We start from the raw sequence: 24457 nt of genomic DNA, 5'->3' as shown, positions 1-24457 counted from the left end.
CTATTTGTTTGTGTCAAATTAATTTCGTTCTAGTCCAATTAAAATATACCAATAATTAAAAAAATGTGAGGCATGGATGTGACGTGATTGTACAAGTCTTATATGGCTGAGGCATGACTGTGATGACCAGCAATAAAAAATGTCAATACAATGTCAACGGTTGATGCTGTGTTGAAATTTTTTGTTGCTATTATTTTATCATCTATTAACATTTTCTAACAGTCTTGATCATAGTTTGAAGTTTATACAATATTTAGAGTTTACATTTTAACAATATCCTACTTATAAAAATACAACTTTTTATGTAATGTAACTTTTTAAATAATTGCATTACATAAAAGAAGAATAGGAAAACATATTATTACAATCACTTCAAAAATATCGCAAATACGGTCAACCTAACACCGACTATATGGAATGATATAATGTATTTGAAAATATATAACTCCCATCGTCCCAATATCTCCAGCTTATTTTATTTTTAATGAAAATACAATACTAAACTGAAACTGATATTGACTCATTAAAAAACCAATAGAGATTTAATTACTCTGCTTATTTTAACCATAAAACTTATCGACGAAGCCCAACCCCTCTTTTCACTACACCGAATATAGGGAAGGCAAATAAAGAAAACACATCAATTTTACATTTCCATTCACTAGATTTTCCTTCACCAGTTTTAATTAAACCGTAGAAAGATGACACATCATTCCAACCCCAAAACAAGGAAATTAAGCTACACATACCGCCTTGTGCGGGAAAAAAAATAAAAATAAATTCAGAGTCTTCTCACCGCCTTGGTAGAAGGAGGCTTCCTTACACCATCCAATGACGACGACGACAGCGACCGCCGCCGCTGTTCGTCCTCTCATCATTTCTCTCCTACTCCTCTCTCTTCTAACCGCCTCCCCCTCTCTCCGCGACGAGGCTGACCATCTCCTCCAATTCAAAGCTTCCTTGAAGGACTCCTCCTCCCTCGACCCCACGTGGGCCCCCGGGACCGACCCCTGCGCCCGCGACCGCCCGTGGCTCGGCATCCACTGCACCGATACCACCGTCTCGTCGCTCCTCCTCATGAACCTCGGCCTCTCGAACAAAGAGGGAGCTAGCATCGACGTCGCGCCGTTGGGGAAATTGGGAAATCTTAGATTTGTTAGTTTGGAAAATAATAGCTTCAACGGGCCGATCCCGGAATTCAACCGGCTCGGCTCGTTGAAGTCGCTGTTTCTCTCCGGAAATGGATTTTCTGGAGAGATACCGAGCGAATTCTTCTCCCCCATGGGGTCGTTGAAGAAGTTGGAGATCTACACGAACAGCTTCACCGGAAAGATCCCGGCTTCTTTGCAGCAGCTCGATAGCCTGATCGAGATACTGCTGCAAAGGAACCGGTTCTCCGGCCCGTTCCCTATTCTTGACCAGACAACACTGAAAGTTCTGGATTTATCTTCCAATAATTTGGAAGGGGAAATCCCTCACAGCATGCAGAGGCGGTTTCCCGCCTCTGCATTTGAGGGGAACCCTCGCGCCTGCGGCGCCGTCATCAATAAGCCCTGCGAGGCTTTGTGGGCCCACACATTGCCTCCCTTGGGGGAGGCAATCATGGCGTCCAGCGCCACTACTAGATGGGTGGTGCTGGCCATTGTGCTGGCCATGCTGCTCGTCACGATCCTCTTAAATAAAAAGGATAAGAGCGACATGTTCACCATGATCGGGAGCGACCCGAGAACGCGCAGCCACCACGAGCACGCGGTGGAGGTCCACGCGGCGAGCATAAACCGGCGCGGGGTGGGGTCCGCGCGGAAGGTTGGGAACTATAGTGAGAATGGGGCTAAGAAGGGTCATGGGAAGTCGAGCGATCTTGTGATGATTAATGAGGAGCATGGGGTGTTTGGGATGCCGGATCTGATGAAGGCGGCGGCGGAGGTGCTCGGGAACAGCGGGATGGGGTCGTCGTATAAGGCGACGATGGCGTGTTATGGGACGCCGGTGGTGGCGAAGAGGATGAGGGGGATGAATAAGTTGAATAAGGATGCGTTTGACGTTGAGATAAGGAGGCTGGGGAGGATACGGCACCGGAATATTCTGCCGCCGTTGGCGTATCATTACCGGAAAGAGGAGAAGCTTCTGGTTACCGAGTTTGTGCCCAAGGGTAGCCTCATGTTTATGTTGCATGGTAAATCCCTTTTTACTTTGTTTTCATAAGAGAAAACATTGAGTTTCTGTGTTTCAAAATGTTTACGTTGCATGGTACTCTTTCTTTATCCTTTTTTACTTTGTATTCATAAGAGAAAACATTGAGTTCCTGTGTTTCATGTATTTTGTGGGACTTAATAAATGCAAACTATATATATTATACAAACTTCAAACTATGATCTAGATTATTGCATTCAAGATTTGATGTCGAACAAATGATGACAAATAACATTAATTCAAAAAATGTCAACACAATGTCAACATTGTCAACCGATTGTCGTTGTGTTGACTCTGTTGACGTTGTTTGTCATCTGTTGACATCAAATCATGAAACCTAACGGTCCATATCATAATTTGGAGTTTGTAAAAAGATGCAGTTTGCATTTTATCGCTAACATGTATTTTGTTTCGTTAGACACTTGTATCAGTCCATTTTGTTTGATTAGGTCATTTAATTTTAAAAAAAACTTCGTTTCATTCATTAAATCATTGGCGTCATGTTGACATTTTCTGTTAACGTTATTTGTCATCTATTAACATCAAATCTTGAAATCTAACATCAAGATCATAGTTTGGAGTTTGTAAGAAAGATGTTGTTTGCATTTTATCATCACCCTCGTTAGACACTTGTATCAATACATTTTGTTTCATCAGGTCATTTAAAAAAAAATTCGTTACATTCATTAAGTCCTTATACTAATACGTTTATGTAGGTGATGGAGGCATCGCCCACGCGGAGCTGGACTGGCCGACGCGTCTCAAAATCATAAAAGGCATCGGCCGAGGGTTGGGGTTTCTCCACACGGAGTTGTCAGAGCTGGAGCTCCCCCACGGCAACCTCAAGTCGAGCAACATCCTTGTCTCCAGCAACCACGAGCCTCTCCTCACGGACTACTCCCTCCACTCCTTTAGCAGCACCGCGAAGTCTCTGCAGGGGTACAAGAGCCCCGAGGTGGCCCTCCACCAGCAGATCACCCCCAAGAGCGACGTCTACTGCCTCGGGTTGGTGATCCTGGAGGTGATGACGGGGAAGTACCCGTCTCAGTACCACAACAACGGCATTGACCTGGTGAGGCTGGCCAGGGAGGCCGTGGCCGATGGGAAAGTGGCGGAGCTGATTGATCCCGAGATTGTTAAGGGGGGAGGCGACGTGGCGGAGATGGAGAGGATGGTGAGGATTGCGGCTGCCTGCGTTGAGGAGGATCATGAGGTGAGGATGGAAATGAGGGAGGCGATAAGGAGTATAGAGGCCGTTCAACTTTGAAAAATAAATTACTTTTTGTAGAATTGATACTCATTTTTACCACACGATTTTTCAATTCACATAGTTTTCTTGTACATATGTGTTGGATAAGTGTAGATGTCAGGTCTCCGTTTCTTTTCTTATTTTTGCTTTTTATTTTCACTAACTAGGAGTATCATCATCCGTGTGATGCATAGGACATATTGTTTTCCTTGTACTGAATTCACATGGTCAATTGATCAATGAAAATGAGAAACAATATTATTACATGGATTTTAAAATTTTAAAACCTACTCCCTCCGTCCCACATAATTTGACCCAGTTTTCCATTTTAGGTCGTCCCACATAATTTGACCCATTTCACTTTTACCATTTTTTGTAGTGGACCCCACATTCCACTAACTCATTCTTACTCACATTTAATTATAAAACTAATATATAAAAGTGGGACTCACATTCCACTAACTTTTCCAACTCACTTTTCATTACATTTCTTAAAACCCGTGCCCGGTCAAAGTGTCCCAAATTATGTGGGACGGAGGGAGTATTTAATAGTATATTATAAGACAAATAAATTAAAAAATTTATAAGGTAAAAAAACTATTACGAATGATGCAGCCGCGTAACACTGTAATATTCATAGAGTAACACTGCAATCTGGTAACAGACTAAAATAGAAAATGCCAATTTTTCCCTTCAGCGTTTTTTATGTTCCAATTTAATTAAAATGGGATGCCACATGGCAGCTTGAGAATCCACGATCTTCAGATCTAACGACATAAAATGGTGGTATGATGTTCTTTTTTTTTTAAGGAGGATCAACGATGGTTCCCCATCTACCCCCCGAAGTGACTCGGACCCCCTGCCTAACGGTCGGAGGTGAAGCGTCTTACCACCGAGCTGCGCTTCGTTGTCGGTTGGGAAGGAACGAGTCTGTATAACCAACCTCCCCCAAGCACGGGTCCAGGCGACGCCATGAACAGGCTACCTCCCCCAGCGCCTGGGTCCAGGCCAGTAGGCAGTAGTTCTTACTTTATCAATTTTGCATTGAAACTCGTGTCATTCAAAGTGCATATTCTTTTGGGACGGAGGAAGTAGTTCATAAACCTAATCATTACAAATTAAAATCTTCAAATCATATTGACTCTTGTAACTCTTGATACAACAACCTACAATTATATGTGGTTAAGAATAGATTTTTCAAAATTAATTTAACATAAGCAAGTAGTAGACCTTGACGAGTGACGGCATTGAAATTTGAATGAGAACTTTAGATCATAAATATTACTCCCTGCGATGAAGAGTGTCTTTTTAGGTGACACGGAGTTTTTGGTAGAATAGTTGTTTATGATAAAGTAAAGTGGAAAAAGTAATTGAGTGTTTTAATGAAGAGTGGAGAGAGAGATTTAATTTCAAATATAAAAAGTGGACATCTTAAATGAGACAAACTAAAAAAGGAAAGGTGTTTATTTTTATGGAACACAGTAAATATAAAAGAATGTGGATGAAAAAAACACTAAGGTCATGTTTGGTTGTCAGGATTCTGTTTAGGAAAGTTCTGATTCCTTAAATTTTAAATTCATGTGTTTGTTTTGGTTTTTATCAAACTGGGAAAGTAATCAGAATCCGAGAACAAGGAAAGTGAGTACAACTTTCCAAGATTCTGAATCCTAACTTTTCTTAGGAATTTTTTTCCCAGTTTTAATATTCTTACATATTTAATGCAATATAGTACTGCATCTGTTCCATAGTAATGGAGGCGTTTCTTTTCGGCACGGAGATTAAGAAAAAATGTGTTAGCTGAGTTAAGTAAATGGAGAATAAAGTGGAAAACGAAAATGGTAGAGAGATGAAGAGAGAAAAAAGTAAGAGAGAGTAAAGTAGGTGTGGAAAATGTGTTTACTTTTACTAAAAGGGAAATGACTCTATTACTATTGAACGTACCAAAATGGCAAAATGACTCTATTATTATTATTATTATTATTATTATTATTATTATTATTATTATATTTATTATTATTATTATTATTATTATCATCATCGTCATCATAATCATCATCATCATTATAATTATTAATTACAATGTTTTTCAAAATAATATAAAATTACAAATCATACTCATTTCTGTATAATAAAAAATTATAATTAAAATTATCATTATTATAACTATATTATTATAATATTTATATATAATTGTTATTATTATTATAATTAATAATTTATTAAATAATTTAAATATTATTATATAATATAAATAGTATAATAATAAATAATAATTATTATTTTATAAATTAATAATTAATCAACAAAGTCGAAAGGAAATTTTGAATTATAAAATTTATTCAATTGTAACATTTTTAAATATTATAATAATAATAATAATAATAATTATTATTATTATTATTATTATTATATATTATGATGAATAATCCATATTTAAAGTACATTGTAATAATAAATATAATAGTATAATTATTATTATATGTAAGTAATAATTTATTAAAAAATTATATTATTATTCTTTTTTATAAATAAAAGAATAATAAGTACAAAATGTTTTTAGTTTGATGTTTAAATCAAATATAAAATTTAAAATCTTGATATTTTCCAAACACGGGAAAGTAAAATTATTAGGAATTATATTCTCGGGATTCATTTTTCTTAGGAATTATTTTCCTAGACAACTTTACTTTCTCGTTAACCAAACATGGCCTAAAATAAAATGACACTTTTAATAGGGAATGTCCCGAAATGAAAAAAATAGACATATTATAGTGGACGAATTGAGCATTACTTAATTAGCTAAAATTGAGAAATTGGACATTGTCATTCATGCACGAGCATTAATTTTAATAGCTAATTCATTTATCTTTCTTTGCTACTAATATTTTGTTTTATGATTATTATTAAGAAGTTATGGAAAAAAAAAAGATTTTTGGAGTATTTAAATTTTGATAAATTGAGTTTAAATTGTGTTTTTATTTTGAAAAAAATAGACATATTATAGTGGACGACTTGAGCATTACTTAATTAGCTAAAATTGAGAAATTGGACATTGTCATTCATGCACGAGCATTAATTTTAATAGCTAATTCATTTATCTTTCTTTGCTACTAATATTTTGTTTTATGATTATTATTAAGAAGTTATGGAAAAAATAAGATTTTTGGAGTTTTTAACTTTTGATAAATTGAGTTTAGATTGTGTTTTTATTTTAAAAAAAGATAAAATAATGAAATAAACAATACAAGGTACTCTTTTCGTTCGCCTTAGGAGTCTCGGTTCATTTTTACCATAAATGGTCGGTTGACTCCACTTTCCACTAATTCATTCTCCTCACATTTTATTATAAAACTAATATATAAAAATGGGTCCAACATACATTCTACTATCATTTTTCAACCACTTTTCTATATATTTCTTAAAACCTATGTTAAACTCAAATAACACTCCTAATGGCGGACAAAAGAGTATATAAATATAAGTAACATGACTTAAAATGATTTATAATAAAGCAATAGTTTATAAACCTAATCATTACAAATTAAAATCTTTAAATCAAAGTGACTCGTAAATCTTGATGCAACAACCTACAATTTGTCCGTCGTTAAAATAGATTTTTTAAAAATAACTAAACATAAACAAGTAGAAGACCTTGACGACGTTTAAATTTGAATAAGAACTTCAGATCATAATATATTAAGAAACATAAGAACTCAATTGCGGTGTATTTTTTTCAAAGTGTTTATTTTTATGGGACACAGTAAATATAAAAGAATGTAAATGAAAAATCTAAGAATATTAAACTTCTTACTTGCAACTTGACAAAACAAACTTTTTGGTTTCACCCAAACTCCCTCTGATTTCCCCGAAAAAACACTGTAGCCTTATATGTGTAGAGATAGATGTACCTTTTTTATTTTATTATCAAAGATTACTACAGACTTTGAAAGATTATGAATTGTGATAAGAACACATTATGACAAATAAATACTAGTATTATACTTACTTTTTCATGAAAATATGGACAATTAATATGGCATGGGGTTGAGACAACATTGGTAAAGTAAGGAAGAGGAGAAAAAAGATGGTTAAAGCGGTGTTAGTGGATAGCGGAACCCACATTATTTGTAGTGTTTAATGATGCTATAAGTTGTAAATAAGTTGATGTATAAGGATAATAAATTGTGATAACTTTCTAAAAATGCAATGCACATATTTTTATGGGACAAACGAAAATGGAAAGTGCACATATTTTTATAGGACGGACAAAAATGAAAAATGCATATATTTTTATGAGCGGAGGGAGTAATATATTTTTCTTCACAGTGGTGTTATGTTTTAAATTTTAGTCATCTCACGAGGTTTGAAAACATAAATTAAATCACAAAGTTTCAAATTTTCTCAATTAACTCGTATTTGTATAAAATGATATATTTGGTGATGCTCAAAACAATATCATTGGAACACTCATTAAAAGAGAGGTGATTTTATAATTAGAAATTTTTAAAATTTAATAATTTAATATTCTATTTTCCAATTTGACGAAACTAATCAGAATTTGACTACAATTTATAATTTGAATTGCTTTATAATTATAATAGTTTAAATTTAATTTGCGCACTTGGCCAGATTCAATTTGAGAAAAAATAAAATAAGTCTACTGAAACTTTAACTATTTATGTCATCCGAACAAGATCACGAATAACACTAAACAAAAAGTTACATGACCAAGTCAAGGATGACTAATTTGGCGCACCCATTTCAGCAAAAACAATTTAATTCATTTAACTTTCCAACTAATAATTTTCAACGATAACACTCTCGTAATACCACCTAATTTATCTACCACTGTAAGCATTTTTTATCAATTCATACCTTGTTTTGGTCAATAATTTTTTCAAAAGATAACACAAGCAACAAATAAGACTCCAATGTTACTCTATAAAATCTAAAAAACCATACCCATTGGCAGTGACGGACGCAGGAATAAATTTTGGCAGGGGCTTCACTAAAAAATCTTGGCAGGGGACACACACATATTATATATATATATATATATATATATATATATATATATATAGGTTAGTGATCAAGATATAACTAATCTTAAGTGTATAACTAGAGAACAAATCTCAGCCACACATCTTAATGGAACAAATATTATTTATTTTAATAATACAAAATAGGCCAAGGGTATATTAGGCAATTACATTATGAAATTTAAATATGCACTCAAATTAGGCGGTTTTCCTTCCATTCCCTGCGATCAAATATGCTTCGATTCTCCTTCCAGAACTGCGATCAAATTTCATTCGATTTCCTTCCAAATAGCGATCACATCTTCTCGGACATCGAAATCTGTTATTCTCTCTCTCTCTCTTCCATCTCTGGATTGCGATTTTGATTGTTTTGTGATGTTTGTGTGTAAATTTAGGGATAGCGGATGTGTTGATGTGGAAGAGGATGCGGTGGTGGGGTGGCCACAGGTGAATTCGCAGATGCGGAAGGTGGCGGAGCATCACCGCCGCGAGAGCACCGCCTCGAATTACGTCACGGTAGATAACAGAGGAGGAGGGTTGAATTCGATGTATGTGAAAGTGGAAATGGAAGGGATTGGGATAGCGAGGAAGGTTGATTTGGGATTTTTGGTTCTTATCAAGCACTAACGGCCACGCTCATGGCCATGTTTGGCAAACGTGAATTATTTATGCGAAAACGGTTTTTACTCGATTTCCTTCCAAATCTGAGAATTACAGATTTCGCTGTGGAAAGCTGAAACCCACCATTTCGTTGTCCGAGAAGATGTGATCGGAAGCCAGTGGTCTATCGCCCTTTCTTCAACCATCTTCTCTTCCGCCTGAAAATTTCCAAGTTTATTTAAATGGAGAGAGACAGAGTATATTGGGAGATATTCATGAGTGGCTTGCATTATTGTTTTAATTGTTCTTTCTCGAGGATAGGGTTTTAGGCTTCTTATTTGTTTTTGTAATTGTATATATTTCTCGTCGTTCATCCCTCCATGGCTATGGGAGATTTTTGTAGAGACCAACATTGCTTTCATTTAATTGGTTGAGAGAGATGAATTCAGTTGAAAAAATCCATTTGTAAATTATAGAAAATATGTGATTTTACTTCACTCTTGTTCACAAAACACATCACTCTTATTCTGATTTTACTTCACTCTTGTTCACAAAACAAATCAATCTTATTATGATTTTACTTCACTCTTGTTCACAAAAACGCATCACTTTTATTATGATTTTACTTCACTCTTGTTTACAAAACACATCACTCTTATTGTGATTTTACTTCACTCTTGTTTACAAAACACATCACTCTTATTGTGATTTTACTTCACTCTTGTTTACAAAACAAATCACTCTTAGCATGATTTTACTTCACTCTTGTTATGATTTTACTTCACTCTTGTTTGCAAAACACATCACTCTTAGCATGATTTTACTTCACTATTGCTTACAAAACACATCACTCTTATTATGATTTTACTTCACTCTTGTTTACAAAACACATCACTCTTAGCATGATTTTACTTCACTCTTGTTTACGAAACACATCACTATTAGCAAGATTTTACTTCACTCTTGTTTACAAAACACATCACTCTTATCATGATTTTACTTCACTCTTGTTTACAAAACACATCACTCTTATTATGATTTTACTTCACTTTTGTTTACAAAACACATCACTTTTGTTTACAAAACACATCACTCTTAGAATGATTTTACTTCACTCTTGTTTACAAAACACATCACTCTTAGCATGATTTAACTTCACCATTGTTTACAAAACACATAACTCCTATTATGATTTTATTTCACTCTCATTTACAAAACACATCACTCTTGTTTACAAAACACATCACTCATATTTACAAAACACATCACTCTTGTTTACAAAACACATTACTCTTAAAATTGGATTGGTATTGATATAATGATATGTAACAACAGGTCTAATAAATCCAACATCCTGTGTAAGTGGAAAATAAACATTAAACAGCCACCACATACATTATGTGTCATAATTCCTGTATTTGATCTCCCAAGTGTCCCTTCCTTCCCTTCATCACAACTCAATTCCTCCAATTTAATCCCCTAACAAAACCACCATTTCCATCTCCAAAGCACACTCCTCTCTCGCCAACTCTCAATCCTTCCACCACACCACACACACAATTGTTTGATCGTGCTGTTCTAAATGGTTAAAATTACGGGAACAAAATCGAAGGTAAGGCCAATTAGAGCAATATCCCGAATTCCAAGATGACGTTCAGCCCGAAGAGAGCGACGACAAACGGCGACGGCGGCGGCCGTGGCGATGGCTTGAATGCGGTTTAATCGGCGATGACGATGGCGAACAGAAAAGAGGAGAAAAGAGAAGAAGACATTGTTTTCAAATGAATTCAATTTTTCGCACATAGCCTGATTTTGGAGTTAATTCAATTGGCTATGCAATGACCATAATACCCCTGCATTGTTATTATGGAGTAAATTTGTGATTGAGGGAACTAATATCTCATTAAATTTAAAAATTAATACTAGCCCTTGATTTTTTTGATCTTGTGGCTATTATTTGTTCTCTAGTTATATGGTTAAGAGGTGTTTGCCATAGATCACTACCCTATATATATATATATATATATATATATATATAGGGGAGCGTTATTCTCCTATTCATCCTTTAGATCATTTATGCTTCTTAATATGGGTCGTTAGATCTCATTCATCAACGGTCCAGATGATCTGCATTATTACACTATAATGGTGCATTATTAGTCGGTGTGCATTATTCAACTGAAAATCTGCATTATTACACAATAATGGTGCATTATTAGTCGGTGTGCATTATTCAACTGAAAATCTGCATTATTAAATGACACGTGGCACCAATCTAACCGTCGGATGACAAAATCGTGGGGCTGAGAATAAAAAGAACAAAGAACAGAAGATACAAAAAGGAAATGAATACATCCCTATATATATATAGAGTCACATTATTCACAAATCCACTCTTAAAGACCGAACCACCGAACCATACCAAATTAGGGTTTTTAGATCTAGTTTTTTATGGATGAGAGACACAAATTTATCAATTATTTTCGCCTTCATCACGAGCCTATTTTAATTCATCCGAAGGTAAATAAGTCATACTAACATGTTACGAAGATTTAACTTCATCCCAATAGGTTTTTACTTCATTCCAGTAGGTTTTTATTTCATTCCAGTAGGATTATTACTTCATTCCAGTACGTAAATGCGGTTTCGCCGTCGCGTGCTGTTCTTTCTCTCTACAATATTTATCACCACCGCCACAACGCTGATATGGTGTAATAAACACATGGAATGATGTAATAAATTGTTGGAATGAAGTATGTGTAGAAGCATTTGAAGTCCTACTGGAATGAAGTAAAAACCTTATCCAATGAAGTAATAACGTTTCTGAATGAAGTAATAAACGCACTTGAATAAATTGCATTTTTTAATGTAAATAAAGTAAAAACTCAGGTCAATAAATTCAAATGAAACATATGTTGAATCATTTCAAAACCTACTGGAAGAAAGTAAAAACATGTTGTAGTTTCAAGGTATTACGCACGGAATGAAGTAATAAACCTATACAATGAAGTAAAATGGGCTTGTAATGAAGACCGAAAAATGTACACAGCAGCACATCTCATCAAAAAAACTAGATCTAATTGCCCAGATTTGGTCTCTAGTTCGGTCTTTAAAATTGGTTCGACACTGATCACAACTCTCTCTCTCTCTCTATATATATATATATAGTTGTGATCATATGATAACCCATAATTTTCGTGATAACCCTATAACCAAATCTGGACCACACATAATTTCTAATCTTGTGGCTGAGATTCAAACTTAGATTTACTTTATAAAAAAGGCACAGAGGGTAAATATGTCATTTCCCTCATTTAATTTCTGAATTTTGCTCAATTTCCGGATATAATGATAGTTTGATTTGATAAAATCATAGTTTTGCCGGATAGAATGATACTCTGAGTTGATAAAATGATAGTTTTGCCGGATAGAATGATACTCTGAGTTGAAAAAATGATAGTTTTGCCGAATAGAATGATACTCTGAGTTGATAAAGTGATAGTTTTGCCGAATAGAATGATACTCTGAGTTGATAAAATGATAGTTTTGCCGGCTGAGTTGATAAAATGATAGTTTTGTCGGATAGAATGATACTCTGAATTGATAAAATGATAGTTTGACTCTGATAGAATGATACTATCAACTCAGTAGTACGCATTGCTGAAGCGTGAAAATTGAAATGTAAAGCTAAAGATTAAGTGACGTAAATCATGTTAGGCAGACTCCACCGCCTCCACCTTTTGCTGCAACAATTTGGCAACACAAATTCTTTTTCTTTAGCACACACATCAACCAATAATTCATCCTGTAATTGCAGAACACAGATCTCTGCAATTAATCCACCAATCGCTACAAAATGTCCAACACGAAATGAACAATTCAATCCAAATCCAATCACAAAATAAACAATGTCATCTAAGAAGGACGCAGTGTTCATCACCAGCCTCGTAAACCTGTGGTACTCGACCAACATCGGCGTCCTCCTCCTCAACAAATTCCTCCTCTCCAACTATGGCTTCTCCTTCCCCATCTTCCTCACAATGTGCCACATGTCCGCCTGCGCCGTCCTCAGCTACATCTCCACCATCTTCCACTAAAATGATAGGTTTGCCGGATAGAATGATACTCTGAGTTGATAAAATGATAAATCTTGCTTCTCTTGTTCAAAAGATTGACGGATATCGAACTAAGTTGAAAATTTTTCTGTGTAGATTAGTCATCTGGAGAGTTTATTCAAGTGCTTCCTGTCAGTTTAAAAATTAGAAAATATGAATTCATGTGTGATTGATTGTATTCTTGTGCGTGATATTTGCAGGCTGTGAGTTACTTGTTCTTGCTTTGTTATATTGGAAATGGCGGATGCCGAGTCTGACAAGAATATTGAGATATGGAAAATCAAGAAACTGATCAAGGCATTGGAATTATTGACGGACCCGGCCGGGTGGAATTATTAAACTGAGTATTCACCCGGCCGGGTGAAACTCTCTGGAGTCTTCATGAACAAAACTGGCGACCCGGCCGGGTGCAATTATTCAACATACATTCCACCCGGTCGGGTAGCACTCCCGGCAGTTCCGCGCGGCTTTCGTAGATCGGCCATATCTCTCTCATCCGAACTCCGATTGGGGCGTGTGAGGTACCCACGCGAAGCTCTTTCGATGATGAAGACAATGGTAGTCTGAAAATAGGATTTGGACCCCATCTTGATAGGCAGATTAACGTTTGAAGCAGACCCAGCCTCGTCTTAGCTCATTTTGACCCTTTTTTACCTATTTTAACTTCAAACACTAGACAAACTCATCAAAGCACCTTTATATGCACCTTTATAGTGCATTACAAGGAATTCACTCTTATTCTGATTTTACTTCACTCTTGTTCATAAAACACATCACTCTTATTATGATTTTACTTCACTCTTGTTCACAAAACACTTCACTCTTATTCTCATTTTACTTCACTCTTGTTCACAAAACAAATCACTCTTGTTCTGATTTTACTTCACTCGTGTTCACAAAACACTTCACTCTTGTTCACAATACATTTCACTCTTATTCACATTTTACTTCACTATTGTTCACAAAACACATCACTCTTGTTCAAAAAGCACACAAAAGATCATGTTTAATGTCCAATAAAGAGTTAAAATCCGAGTTTATCATAGAATGATACTCTGAGTTGATAACATGATAGTTTTGCCGGATAGAATGATACTTTGATTTGATAAAATGATAGTTTTGCCGGATAGAATGATACTCTGAGTTGATAAAATGATAGTTTTGCCGGTTGAGTTGATAAAATGATAGTTTTGCCTGATAGAATGATACTCTAAAGTGATAAAATGATAGTTTGACTCTGATAGAATGATACTATCAACTCAGTAGTACGCATTGCTGAAGCGTGAAAATTGAAATGTAAAGCCAAGGATTAAGTGATGTAAATCATGTTAGGCAGATTCCACCGCCTCCACCTTTTGCTGCAACAATTTGGCAACACAAATTCTTTTTCTTTAGCACACACATCAACCAATAATTCATCCTGTAATTGCAGAACACAGATCTCTGCAATTAATCCACCAATCGCTACAAAATGTCCAACACGAAATGAACAATTCAATCCAAATCCAATCACAAAATAAACAATGTCATCTAAGAAGGACGCAGTGTTCATCACCATCCTCGTAATCCTGTGGGACTCGACCATCATCGGCGTCCTCCTCCTCAACAAATTCCTCCTCTCCAACTATGGCTTCTCCTTCCCCATCTTCCTCACATTGTGCAATATGTCCGACTGCGCCGTCCTCAGCTACATCTCCACCATCTTCCACTAAAATGATAGTTTTGCCGAATAGAATGATACTCTGAGTTGATAAAATGATAGTTTTCCCGGATAGAATGATACTCTGAGTTGATAAAATGATAGATCTTGCTTCTCTTGTTCAAAAGATTGACGGATATCGAACTAAGTTGAAATTTTTTTTTTGTAGATTAGTCATCTGGAAAGTTTATTCAAGTGCTTCCTGTCAGTTTAAAAATTAGAAAAAGATGAATTCATGTGTGATTGATTGTATTCTTGTGCGTGATATTTGCAGGCTGTGAGTTACTTGTTCTTGCTTGGTTATATTGGAAATGGCGGATGCCGAGTCTGACAGGAATATTGAGATATGGAAAATCAAGAAACTGATCAAGGCATTGGAATTAATGACGGACCCGGCCGGGTGGAATTATTAAACTGAGTATTCACCCGGCCGGGTGAAACTCTCTGGAGTCTTCATGAACAAAACTGGCGACCTGGCCGGGTGGAATTATTCAACATACATTCCACTTGGTCGGGTAGCACTCCCGATAGTCGCGCGCAGCTTTCGTAGATCGGCCATATCTCTCTCATCCGAACTCCGATTGGGGCGTGTGAGGTACCCACTCAAAGCTCTTTCGATGATGAAGACAATGGTAGTCTGAAAATAGGATTTGGACCCCATATTGATAGGCAGATTAACGCTTGAAGTAGACCCTGCCTCGTCTTAGCTCATTTTGACCCTTTTTTACCTATTTTAACTTCAAACACTAGATAAACTCATCAAAGCACCTTTATATGCACCTTTATAGTGCATTACAAGGAATTCACTCTTATTCTGATTTTACTTCACTCTTGTTCATAAAACACATCACTCTTATTATGATTTTACTTCACTCTTGTTCACAAAACACTTCACTCTTATTCTCATTTTACTTCACTCTTGTTCTGATTTTACTTCACTCTTGTTCACATAACACTTCACACTTATTCACATTTTACTTCACTCTTGTTCACAAAACACTTCACTCTTATTCACATTTTACTTCACTCTTGTTCACAAAACACATCACTCTTGTTCACAAAGCACACAAAAGATCATGTTTAATGTCTAATAAAGAGTTAAAATCCGAGTTTATCATAGAATGATACTCTGAGTTGATAAAATGATAGTTTTACCGGATAGAATGATACTTTGATTTGATAAAATGATACTTTTGTCGGATAGAATGATACTCTGAGTTGATAAATTGATAGTTTTGCCGGATAGAATGATATTCTGAGTTGATAAAATGATAGTTTTACTTCTCCCCCCATTTTCTCTTTTTTAATTAACCCAAATTCCATTTCCTTCCTCATTACTTTTCCACACTTAGCTTTGACAAATCCACGCGTAATTATTCCATGTCCTTCCTCGCACCTTCGCTCCCTTTCTCCCCCATTTATACCCCCTCTCTCCATTCCCCTTTACCTTCAGCAATTCCTCATATACTACTGTTTGCACCGATTTAACCTTTTCTACTAATTTTTTTGAGGTTTTCATTCTAAAATGGAGAACAATCAATCCTCGTTTTGGCAGTTTAGTGATAACCTCCGCCTCCAGACGGGGAGCCTGGCCGATCTGTCCCTCAACGACTCAATCTGGAGAACCAACTACGCCGCAAAGCGGACCGCCGAGGAGAGGCGCAACTTCGACTTCCGCAACGCCGGCGACGATCTGAAGTCGGATTTCAACTTCGAAAATGATAGAATGACATCTTTGCCCTTATATAACCGAAATATGATAGTTTTATTTGATAAAATGATAGTTTTGTTAGATTAAATCTAGACCACATATTTTAAAAATGTGTGGTGGAGATTTAGTTATAGGGTTATCACACAAATTGGGGTTATCATCATATATAGTAGTAATCATATGATAACCCCCAAATCACGTAATAACTCTATAATCAAATCTGAACCACACATATTTTCTAATCTTGTGGCTGAGATTCAAACTTAGATTTACTTCATAAAAAAGGCGCAGAGGGTAAATATGTCATTTCCATCATTTAATTTCTGAATTTCGCTCCATTCTTTCACTCTCTCTCAGTTCGATTCTCTTTTCTCAGCGATTTTGTTTCCATATTTCTCGCCTATTTTATTTACATAGGCTCCAGATTTTCTTCCGATTTGGTTCATTATTCCATAATCTCCAGATTTTGTTTCCATATTTCTCGCATAATTGTGACTGGGAAGATGTTTTCAATTTTGCATATAAGTTGATAAAATGATACTTTAACCTGACAAAATGACATATTATGCATTGCCGATTATGTGTTAACATGATACTTTTGGCTTATAAATGTTAGGTTTACTGCATAGAATAATAGTTTTGTCGGATAGAATGATACTCTGAGTTGATAAAATGATAGTTTTGCCGGATATAATGATACTCTGAGTTGATAAAATGATAGTTTTATTGATTTGTAGGTATGTACATTCCTGCATACAATGATAGTTTTGCCGGATAGAATGATACTCTGAGTTGATAAAATGATAGTTTTGCCGGATATAATGATACTCTGAGTTGATAAAATGATAGTTTTGCCGGATAGAATGATACTCTGAGTTGATAAAATGATAGTTTTATTGATTTGTAGGTATGTACATTCCTGTTTGTGATGATGCTTAGAAGCCAATGATTGGTATGAAATTCAATACATTAGTAGAAGCAGCTGATTTCTATGAACACTATGCTCGTTCAGTTGGTTTTGGTATTCGTAAACTAGGCAACAAATCAGTTCATGGTATTATGTAATTATATTATGCATTGCCGATTATGTGTTAACATGATACTTTTGGCTTATAAATGTTAGGTTTACTGCATAAATGATAGTTTTGCCGGATAGAATGATACTCTGAGTTGATAAAATGGTAGTTTTGCCGGATAGAATGATACTCCGAGTTGATAAAATGATAGTTTTGCCTGATAGAATGATACTCTGAGTTGATAAAATGATAGTTTTACTGATTTGTAGGTATGTACATTCCTGTTTGTGATGATGCTTTGAAGCCAATGATTGGTATGAAATTCAATACATTAGTAGAAGCAGCTGATTTCTATCTCTGGTATCATTTTATCATTTGAAACTATCATTTTATCCCCTGAAACTATCATTTTATCCCCTGAAACTATAATTCATCATGGAATAAGGTATGAATTGATGATACAAACCCAAGTATGAAGTAAATTCAAAGTAAATTCATCATGTTGTCATATGTAACTCTAAATCTACACTAAAAAACTATAGAATCTAAAAAAAACGAGAATCTCTGAAAAAATGATAAAATCGAGCAAAAACAAAAGTGAAATAAGTAATAAACTTCATCCAGCCTTCCTTCGATGATGCTTGAGTGTTTTCCTTCGACATATTCCAGAATTTGGATGATTTTTCCTTCGAAACTGAAGAAGCAAGGGTTTGAAATGCGGTTCGGAGGGTTTGAGTGTGAGAGAAATTGAATGCAGTGTTTAATTCACATTTTCTTCTTACCCGCCCAATTTTATAACGAAATGAAAATTTTGCCCTTATATATCCGAAATATGATAGTTTTGTTAGATTAAATCCAGACCACATATTTTTAAAATGTGTGGTGGAGATTTAGTTATAGGGTTATCACACAAATTGGAGTTATCATTATAATGCACCCATATATATATACATATATATATATATATAGAGTCCTATTATTCACAAATCCACTCTTAAAGATCGAACCACCGAACCATACCAAATTAGGGTTTTTTTATCTAGTTTTTTATGGATGAGAGACACAAATTTATCATTTATTTTCGCCTTCATCACGAGCCTATTTTAATTCATCCGAAGGTATATAAGTCATACAAACATGTTACAAAGATTTAACTTCATTCCAGTAGGTCCTTACTTCATTCCAGTAGGTTTTTACTTCATTCTAGTAGGATTATTACTTCATTCCAGTACGTAAATGCGGTTTCACCGTCGCGTGTCGTTTTTTCTCTCTACAATATCTATCACCACCACCACAACGCTGATATGGTGTAATAAACACATGGAATGATGCAATAAATTATTGGAATGAAGTATGTGAACTCCTACTGGAATGAAGTAAAAACCTTATCCAATGAAGTAATAACGTTTCTGAATGAAGTAATACACGCACTTGAATAAATTGCATTTTTTAATGTAAATAAAGTAAAAACTCAGGTCAATGAATTCAAATGAAACATATGTTGAATCATTTCAAAACCTACTGGAAGAAAGTAAAAACATGTTGTAGTTTCAAGGTATTACGTACGGAATGAAGTAATAAACCTATACAATGAAGTAAAATGGGCTTGTAATGAAGACCGAAAAATTTACACAGCAGCACATCTCATCAAAAAAACTAGATCTAATGGCCCAGATTTGGTCTCTAGTTCGGTCTTTAAAATTGGTTCGATATTGATCACAACCCTACTATATATATATATATATATATATATATATGGTTTTGATCCATGCAAAACCATTCTTAATACAAAAATGCAGAACCAAGCATACAAAAGTCATTTTTAGGTCATTGTAAGCTTATTTTTACGTCATTATAGTAAGGATGACATGAAATGATCTTAACATGACCTCAAATCCAAAGTTTATAATATGACCTAAAACTGCTTTACAATGACCCTCCGTGTTTTTGTTTAATTATTGACCATTGGATTGTCAAATCTCATGGTCAGGATTTGGTCTGGATTTTGTATTGAGATCAAGTTTTGTATTGATCATTTTCCTATATATATATATACTATATATGGTTTTGATCCATGCAAAACCATTCTTAATACAAAAATGCAGAACCAAGCATACAAAAGTCATTTTTAGGTCATTGTAAGCTTATTTTTACGTCATTATAGTAAGGATGACATGAAATTATCTTAACATGACCTCAAACCCAAAGGTTATAATATGACCTAAAACTGCTTTACAATGACCCTCCGTGTTTTTGTTTAATTATTGACCATTGGATTGTCAAATCTCATGGTCAGGATTTGGTCTGGATTTTGTATTGAGATCAAGTTTTGTATTGATCATTTTCCTATATATATATATATATATATATATATATATATATATGGGAGCGTTATTCTCCTATTCATCCCTTAGATCCTTTATTCTTCTTAATATGGGCCGTTAGATCTCATTCATCAACGGTCCAGATGATATGCATTATTACACTATAATGGTGCATTACTAGTCGGTGTGCATTATTCAACTGAAAATCTGCATTATTAAATGACACGTGGCACCAATCTAACCGTCGGATGACAAAATCGTGGGGCTGAGATTAAAAAGAACAAAGAACAAAAGATACAAAAAGGAAATGAATACATCCCTATATATATATATATATATATATATATATATATTATAAAAAAACAATAATAAAAATTCTAAAAATAAATAAATATCTAATAGCACGGATGTGTGTGTTGTGCTCTTGCCTAAGAGCAGGGAGTAAAAGTGGGTCCGGGCCTACATCCGTGCTCGTTGGCAAGAGCACGGAGTGTGAATGCTCTAAGTATTTAGTTTATATTTTATGATTAATTGTTTAGTTGTTATGATTTGATTTACTTTCAATGCTTACGATTTGATTTGTTAACCTAATGCATATGAGATTGTTTTGTACCACACATATTATAATTATGTGTGAGTCTTTTATTATCATTAATAAGAATGAATAATTAAATTATTATTCTCTGCAAGGCCTCGAGAATGGGCGCGAATAGAGTATGGATCAAGTTATATGGAAGATAACCGAACCGGTTGGATCAGTTAGCAAATGTCGTTGCCACTTGATCAATGCAATCTCGCTCTCACTCGTTTCCTACCAAAGTAATTTATAAACTCCCAATCTCGCACCACTTTAACAGTAAAGCGGCAAGTTCGGGGTCGATCCCACAGAGAAGCTAGTGTATCAAGTGCGTGAGTAGTGAACAGGGGTTGGCTGCTGCCACGCTTTAACTTTTGGGAGTTTTTAACTAATGATTTTAACTTAGATAGAAAAGTAACTAACTACTTGTTCAAGGGAAATTTAACTACTGGGTCAAGTGAATTTCAGACTGGAATAAAAATTAACTACTTAGAAGAGTAAGCATAATGATGAAAACGAAAGCAACTTTGATTAAAACTATAACTCAGAACAGTACATCGTGAAATTTAAACTAAGCTAACACTTCGGAACTACGAAAGCAAGTAAACCGAGGAGATCCTCGGTGGGAAACTTAAGAATACGCCGACAGATATCAAGTATTTTGCAGCGCTTCTTCAATCACCCTTTCTAACTAAGCATTGCTTTATCTAAGCTATCTAGAGAACTGAACTAACTAGAGAGCCAAACTAAACTAAACTAAAGACGGAAGGTAAAGGATCGGATTCTTTTTGCGTGGTGGCACATCCTCTATTTATAGGCTCGGCACGACCTCCAGCTGGATAACGATCTTGGCAGGGAATATTCGCTCATGCTGAGAGTGAGCGACTCGTTGATTGCTACGTGCTTTCCTTCTAGAATCACGACGCTTTTTTGTAACAGATTCATGACTCAGCTCCGTCCTTGCGTCTCATATATCAACACGTGTCCCCTTCTAGAACGTTGTCCTTGCTAATAGAATGATGTGCACCATCCAGCTCATTGCCTCACATGTCCTTCTTCTGGAAGCCAGTGGTCCCCACCTTGACTGCTTGATTACTCCCCTTGATCAACTCCCCCGCTTTCTGGCCTTTTTCGCCTATTGTACTTTCTTGATCAGTTTGGCCTGGTTGCCTTGGTCAAGCGGCATTTCTGCACATTTAACACTTGTTTTGCGCGATAAAACCGATCAAGTAGCGTACATTTTACCCCTAAACCGATGCATGAAATGAGCCTTATCATTCTCATTCTCTCAATTTACGGTTTCTCCTTCTGAGAAACAGTTTCTCTCTATTTTTTCTCCAAAACGCAATCTCTTCCCTCTTGGAAGAGAAATAATTTATCCGGTAATAATTAATACCCTATCAAATTGGTGGTTTCATTAGGTTCTCATCCTCCAGTTGATCTACTCTTCTACCATCATGTCCGTCGTACAGTTAAGCTCCCTCATGCTGCTTAGTTTTCTGGTGTTAACCCCGAGAGATAGATTTTGGATATTCAAGCATATTTTGACTATCACGAGTTATCTGATGATGATCGACTATTCTTTGTGGGAGATTTTTTGAACATCCCGCATCCTAATGGTTCCATGAGTATCGAAGCTGGAATCCTAATTGTTCATGACAAGAATTTCTTGAGGCTGTTTATTAGAACTTTGATGAGGAGGCCATTAACTTCACCGAGATGAGGAAAATTCTCAGCAAAATAATGGACACAGTTGCATATTTGGCAAAAAAAGAGGTTATGGCAAAGAAAGAGGCCACACATCTGGTTTCCTCATCGAGATTGTTGACGATAAGTCAAAAACAAATGTCAAGTATGATTGATAAGTCGTATTCTAGGCCTTAGTTACTGGTCAGTATGATGTGCATAATTGGATTATATCTGCAAAACAGTTGCTTAAGTGTGTAGGATGAGTGTTCTAGCCAGTAGGCAAAGCTTCAGATACTTCAGGTGAAAAGGGCGTCAGAACGATTACATACTGACCAGGATGCATGCAAAAAAATATGGCTCGAGATGGAGAAGAAGGATAGCTGGGGCTAGTCAACCGCAATTAAGGGCAGAGAAGTCATTTCGCAATGAGGTTTTACCCTAAAATCAAGGGCAAGCCTCCCTATAAAAGGAAGTCACTTGGAGAGATAAAAGGGATGACCACCATCAACCTTAGGTAGAATTCTCTCTCGGTAATTCCAGTTTTTCCAGCCTAGTCCAGATTCTTACCTCGCCACAGACATGATCACATGAGTTCCAGAAGCTCCCGGAGTACCAGTCATCCTCATTCCAGCCAGCAAGATCATAGTTTAGGAGTTCCATCGCCCGGAGTGGCAAAACACTTTTATTTCGCTTTCGTAGTTTAATTTACTTGCATTTTTCCTTACGTTGGATCTTTGCTGCTTTTGATTTTCACTGCTTTGAAGTATTTTGTTGAAGATCCGAACAATGTTTAATGCTATGAAGTTGATTTCTGTTCAGTTTGTCAAGCTGTTTTCTTTCTTTTCTGCCTAGTTAGTAGATCTAATGTTTCTGGTTGTTTTTTAAGTGTTAAATCGTTCGTTTCTGTGTCGTCGTAATTTTCTCGAAGTTAGTATAATCTGGTACTGTTTGATTGTGAAGTAAATCGTTGCATGCAAAGTCTAGTCTTTAGTTTCGATTTGTGTTCATGTTGTCCAGTATGCGGAGTTTCAGTTTCGGAGTTTGATTTCAGATTTGGAATTCTTATTTGTGGATCTGTGTTCGTGAGTCGTTATTTCTGTGTTTTGCGCGCTGAATCTGAAGTTTTCATTTGATTTTAGTTATGTTTGTTAAAGAAGATGATGTCCATGTCAATAGTTGGGGACCACTTTTGCTTTTTAGATGTTTTTTGCCTTTTGTCATTCACCTTTAGTTTGTACCCTACAGATCTGTCAGCCTAGTCACCACAACTACCACTGCCTTCTGATATTCCGATTGGCCCAAAATAGAAACCCAGTACTTTTCGAATATTTTCTGTTACACCATGATTATCCATTTCCACGTACACAGCTGCAACTCTACACTTCTCCCCCATTCTAGTCAGTAGAAGATTTCCTTTAAATTTTCACCTAGGTAGAGACTCAACCCAAGCGTGGTAGCTAACCAACCTTTCCAAATATCACCGTGGTAGTTTAAACGCACCATCTCTGTGGGATTCGACCCTTATCACCACTATACTGATCAGTAGGAGTGGGTTGAGGAATCTTTGTAACCAGGGTCTAGGCTTAGTTAGGATCTCTATCCTGACCAGTAGGATATATCCTTGCTTGAACGACACCTACGCACCCGTGGTCCTTTCAAATGGCGCCGTTTCCGGGGATGGATGGCGTTTTTTTTTTCTTTGTTTTGTTTTCATATGCATGTTGGCTCACACTTAGCCCATTGCATGGCCTAAGTGTGAGAAGTTTTAGTTTTTAGCATGTCGTTTTGTTTGTCATGTTTGTGTATCCACCGTACTGGCCATTACCTTTTCCACTTCACAGCCTTATCTGAGGGCAGACACTTGTGAAGTGGGAGGGGGGACGCAATGGCCAATATGATGTATGTGTATATGTGTGGTTTGTGTTTGTGCTTGTGTTAGTGTCTTGTTAGGTCTAGTTTTTTTCTTTTGTGTGTTGATTGGGCTTAAAACTCAACTGTCCTGAGCTGACGGTGAGGGGAATTGAGGGATATAAGACATGCTGGAAAACAGAAACCACCCCTCGTAGTACCTCCTAGCCAGGATAGATGATGCGAGTATGAAAGAAAAGCCCACACTTAGAGCCAAAACACAAAAGCCATCTTTAAATGTGATTTAAAAACCTAAAGTGGAACCACTTTCCACTAATTCAGAAAAGAAAAGAGTGGCTGCCACAGGGTGCCTAGGGTGAAGTGACTACGTGTAGCA

The 24457-nt window shown here is 35.9% G+C and overlaps 1 protein-coding gene across 1 annotated transcript; it reads left to right on the top strand.

Moving 5' to 3' along the window:
* The first annotated feature begins 831 nt into the window (after positions 1-831).
* On the top strand, positions 832-3706 carry LOC121781528 (pollen receptor-like kinase 3). The gene is made up of 2 exons (XM_042179257.1): positions 832-2176; positions 2910-3706. Exons 1-2 carry the CDS (start codon positions 832-834, stop codon positions 3458-3460), a joined length of 1896 nt encoding a protein of 631 aa, XP_042035191.1. The 3' UTR covers positions 3461-3706.
* The last annotated feature ends 20751 nt before the right edge of the window (positions 3707-24457 follow it).

This window comes from Salvia splendens, chromosome 20 (assembly GCF_004379255.2).
Source record: "Salvia splendens isolate huo1 chromosome 20, SspV2, whole genome shotgun sequence".
In the NCBI taxonomy this organism is placed as follows: Eukaryota; Viridiplantae; Streptophyta; class Magnoliopsida; order Lamiales; family Lamiaceae; genus Salvia; species Salvia splendens.
This window is presented reverse-complemented; position numbering and strand designations above follow the sequence as displayed.

Coding starts and splice junctions, on each gene's coding strand:
- LOC121781528 (XM_042179257.1), top strand. CDS start 832: ATGACGACGACGACAGCGACCGCCGCCGCTGTTCGTCCTCTCATCATT. Junction 2,177..2,909: donor CCTCATGTTTATGTTGCATG/GTAAATCCCTTT, acceptor ACGTTTATGTAG/GTGATGGAGGCATCGCCCAC.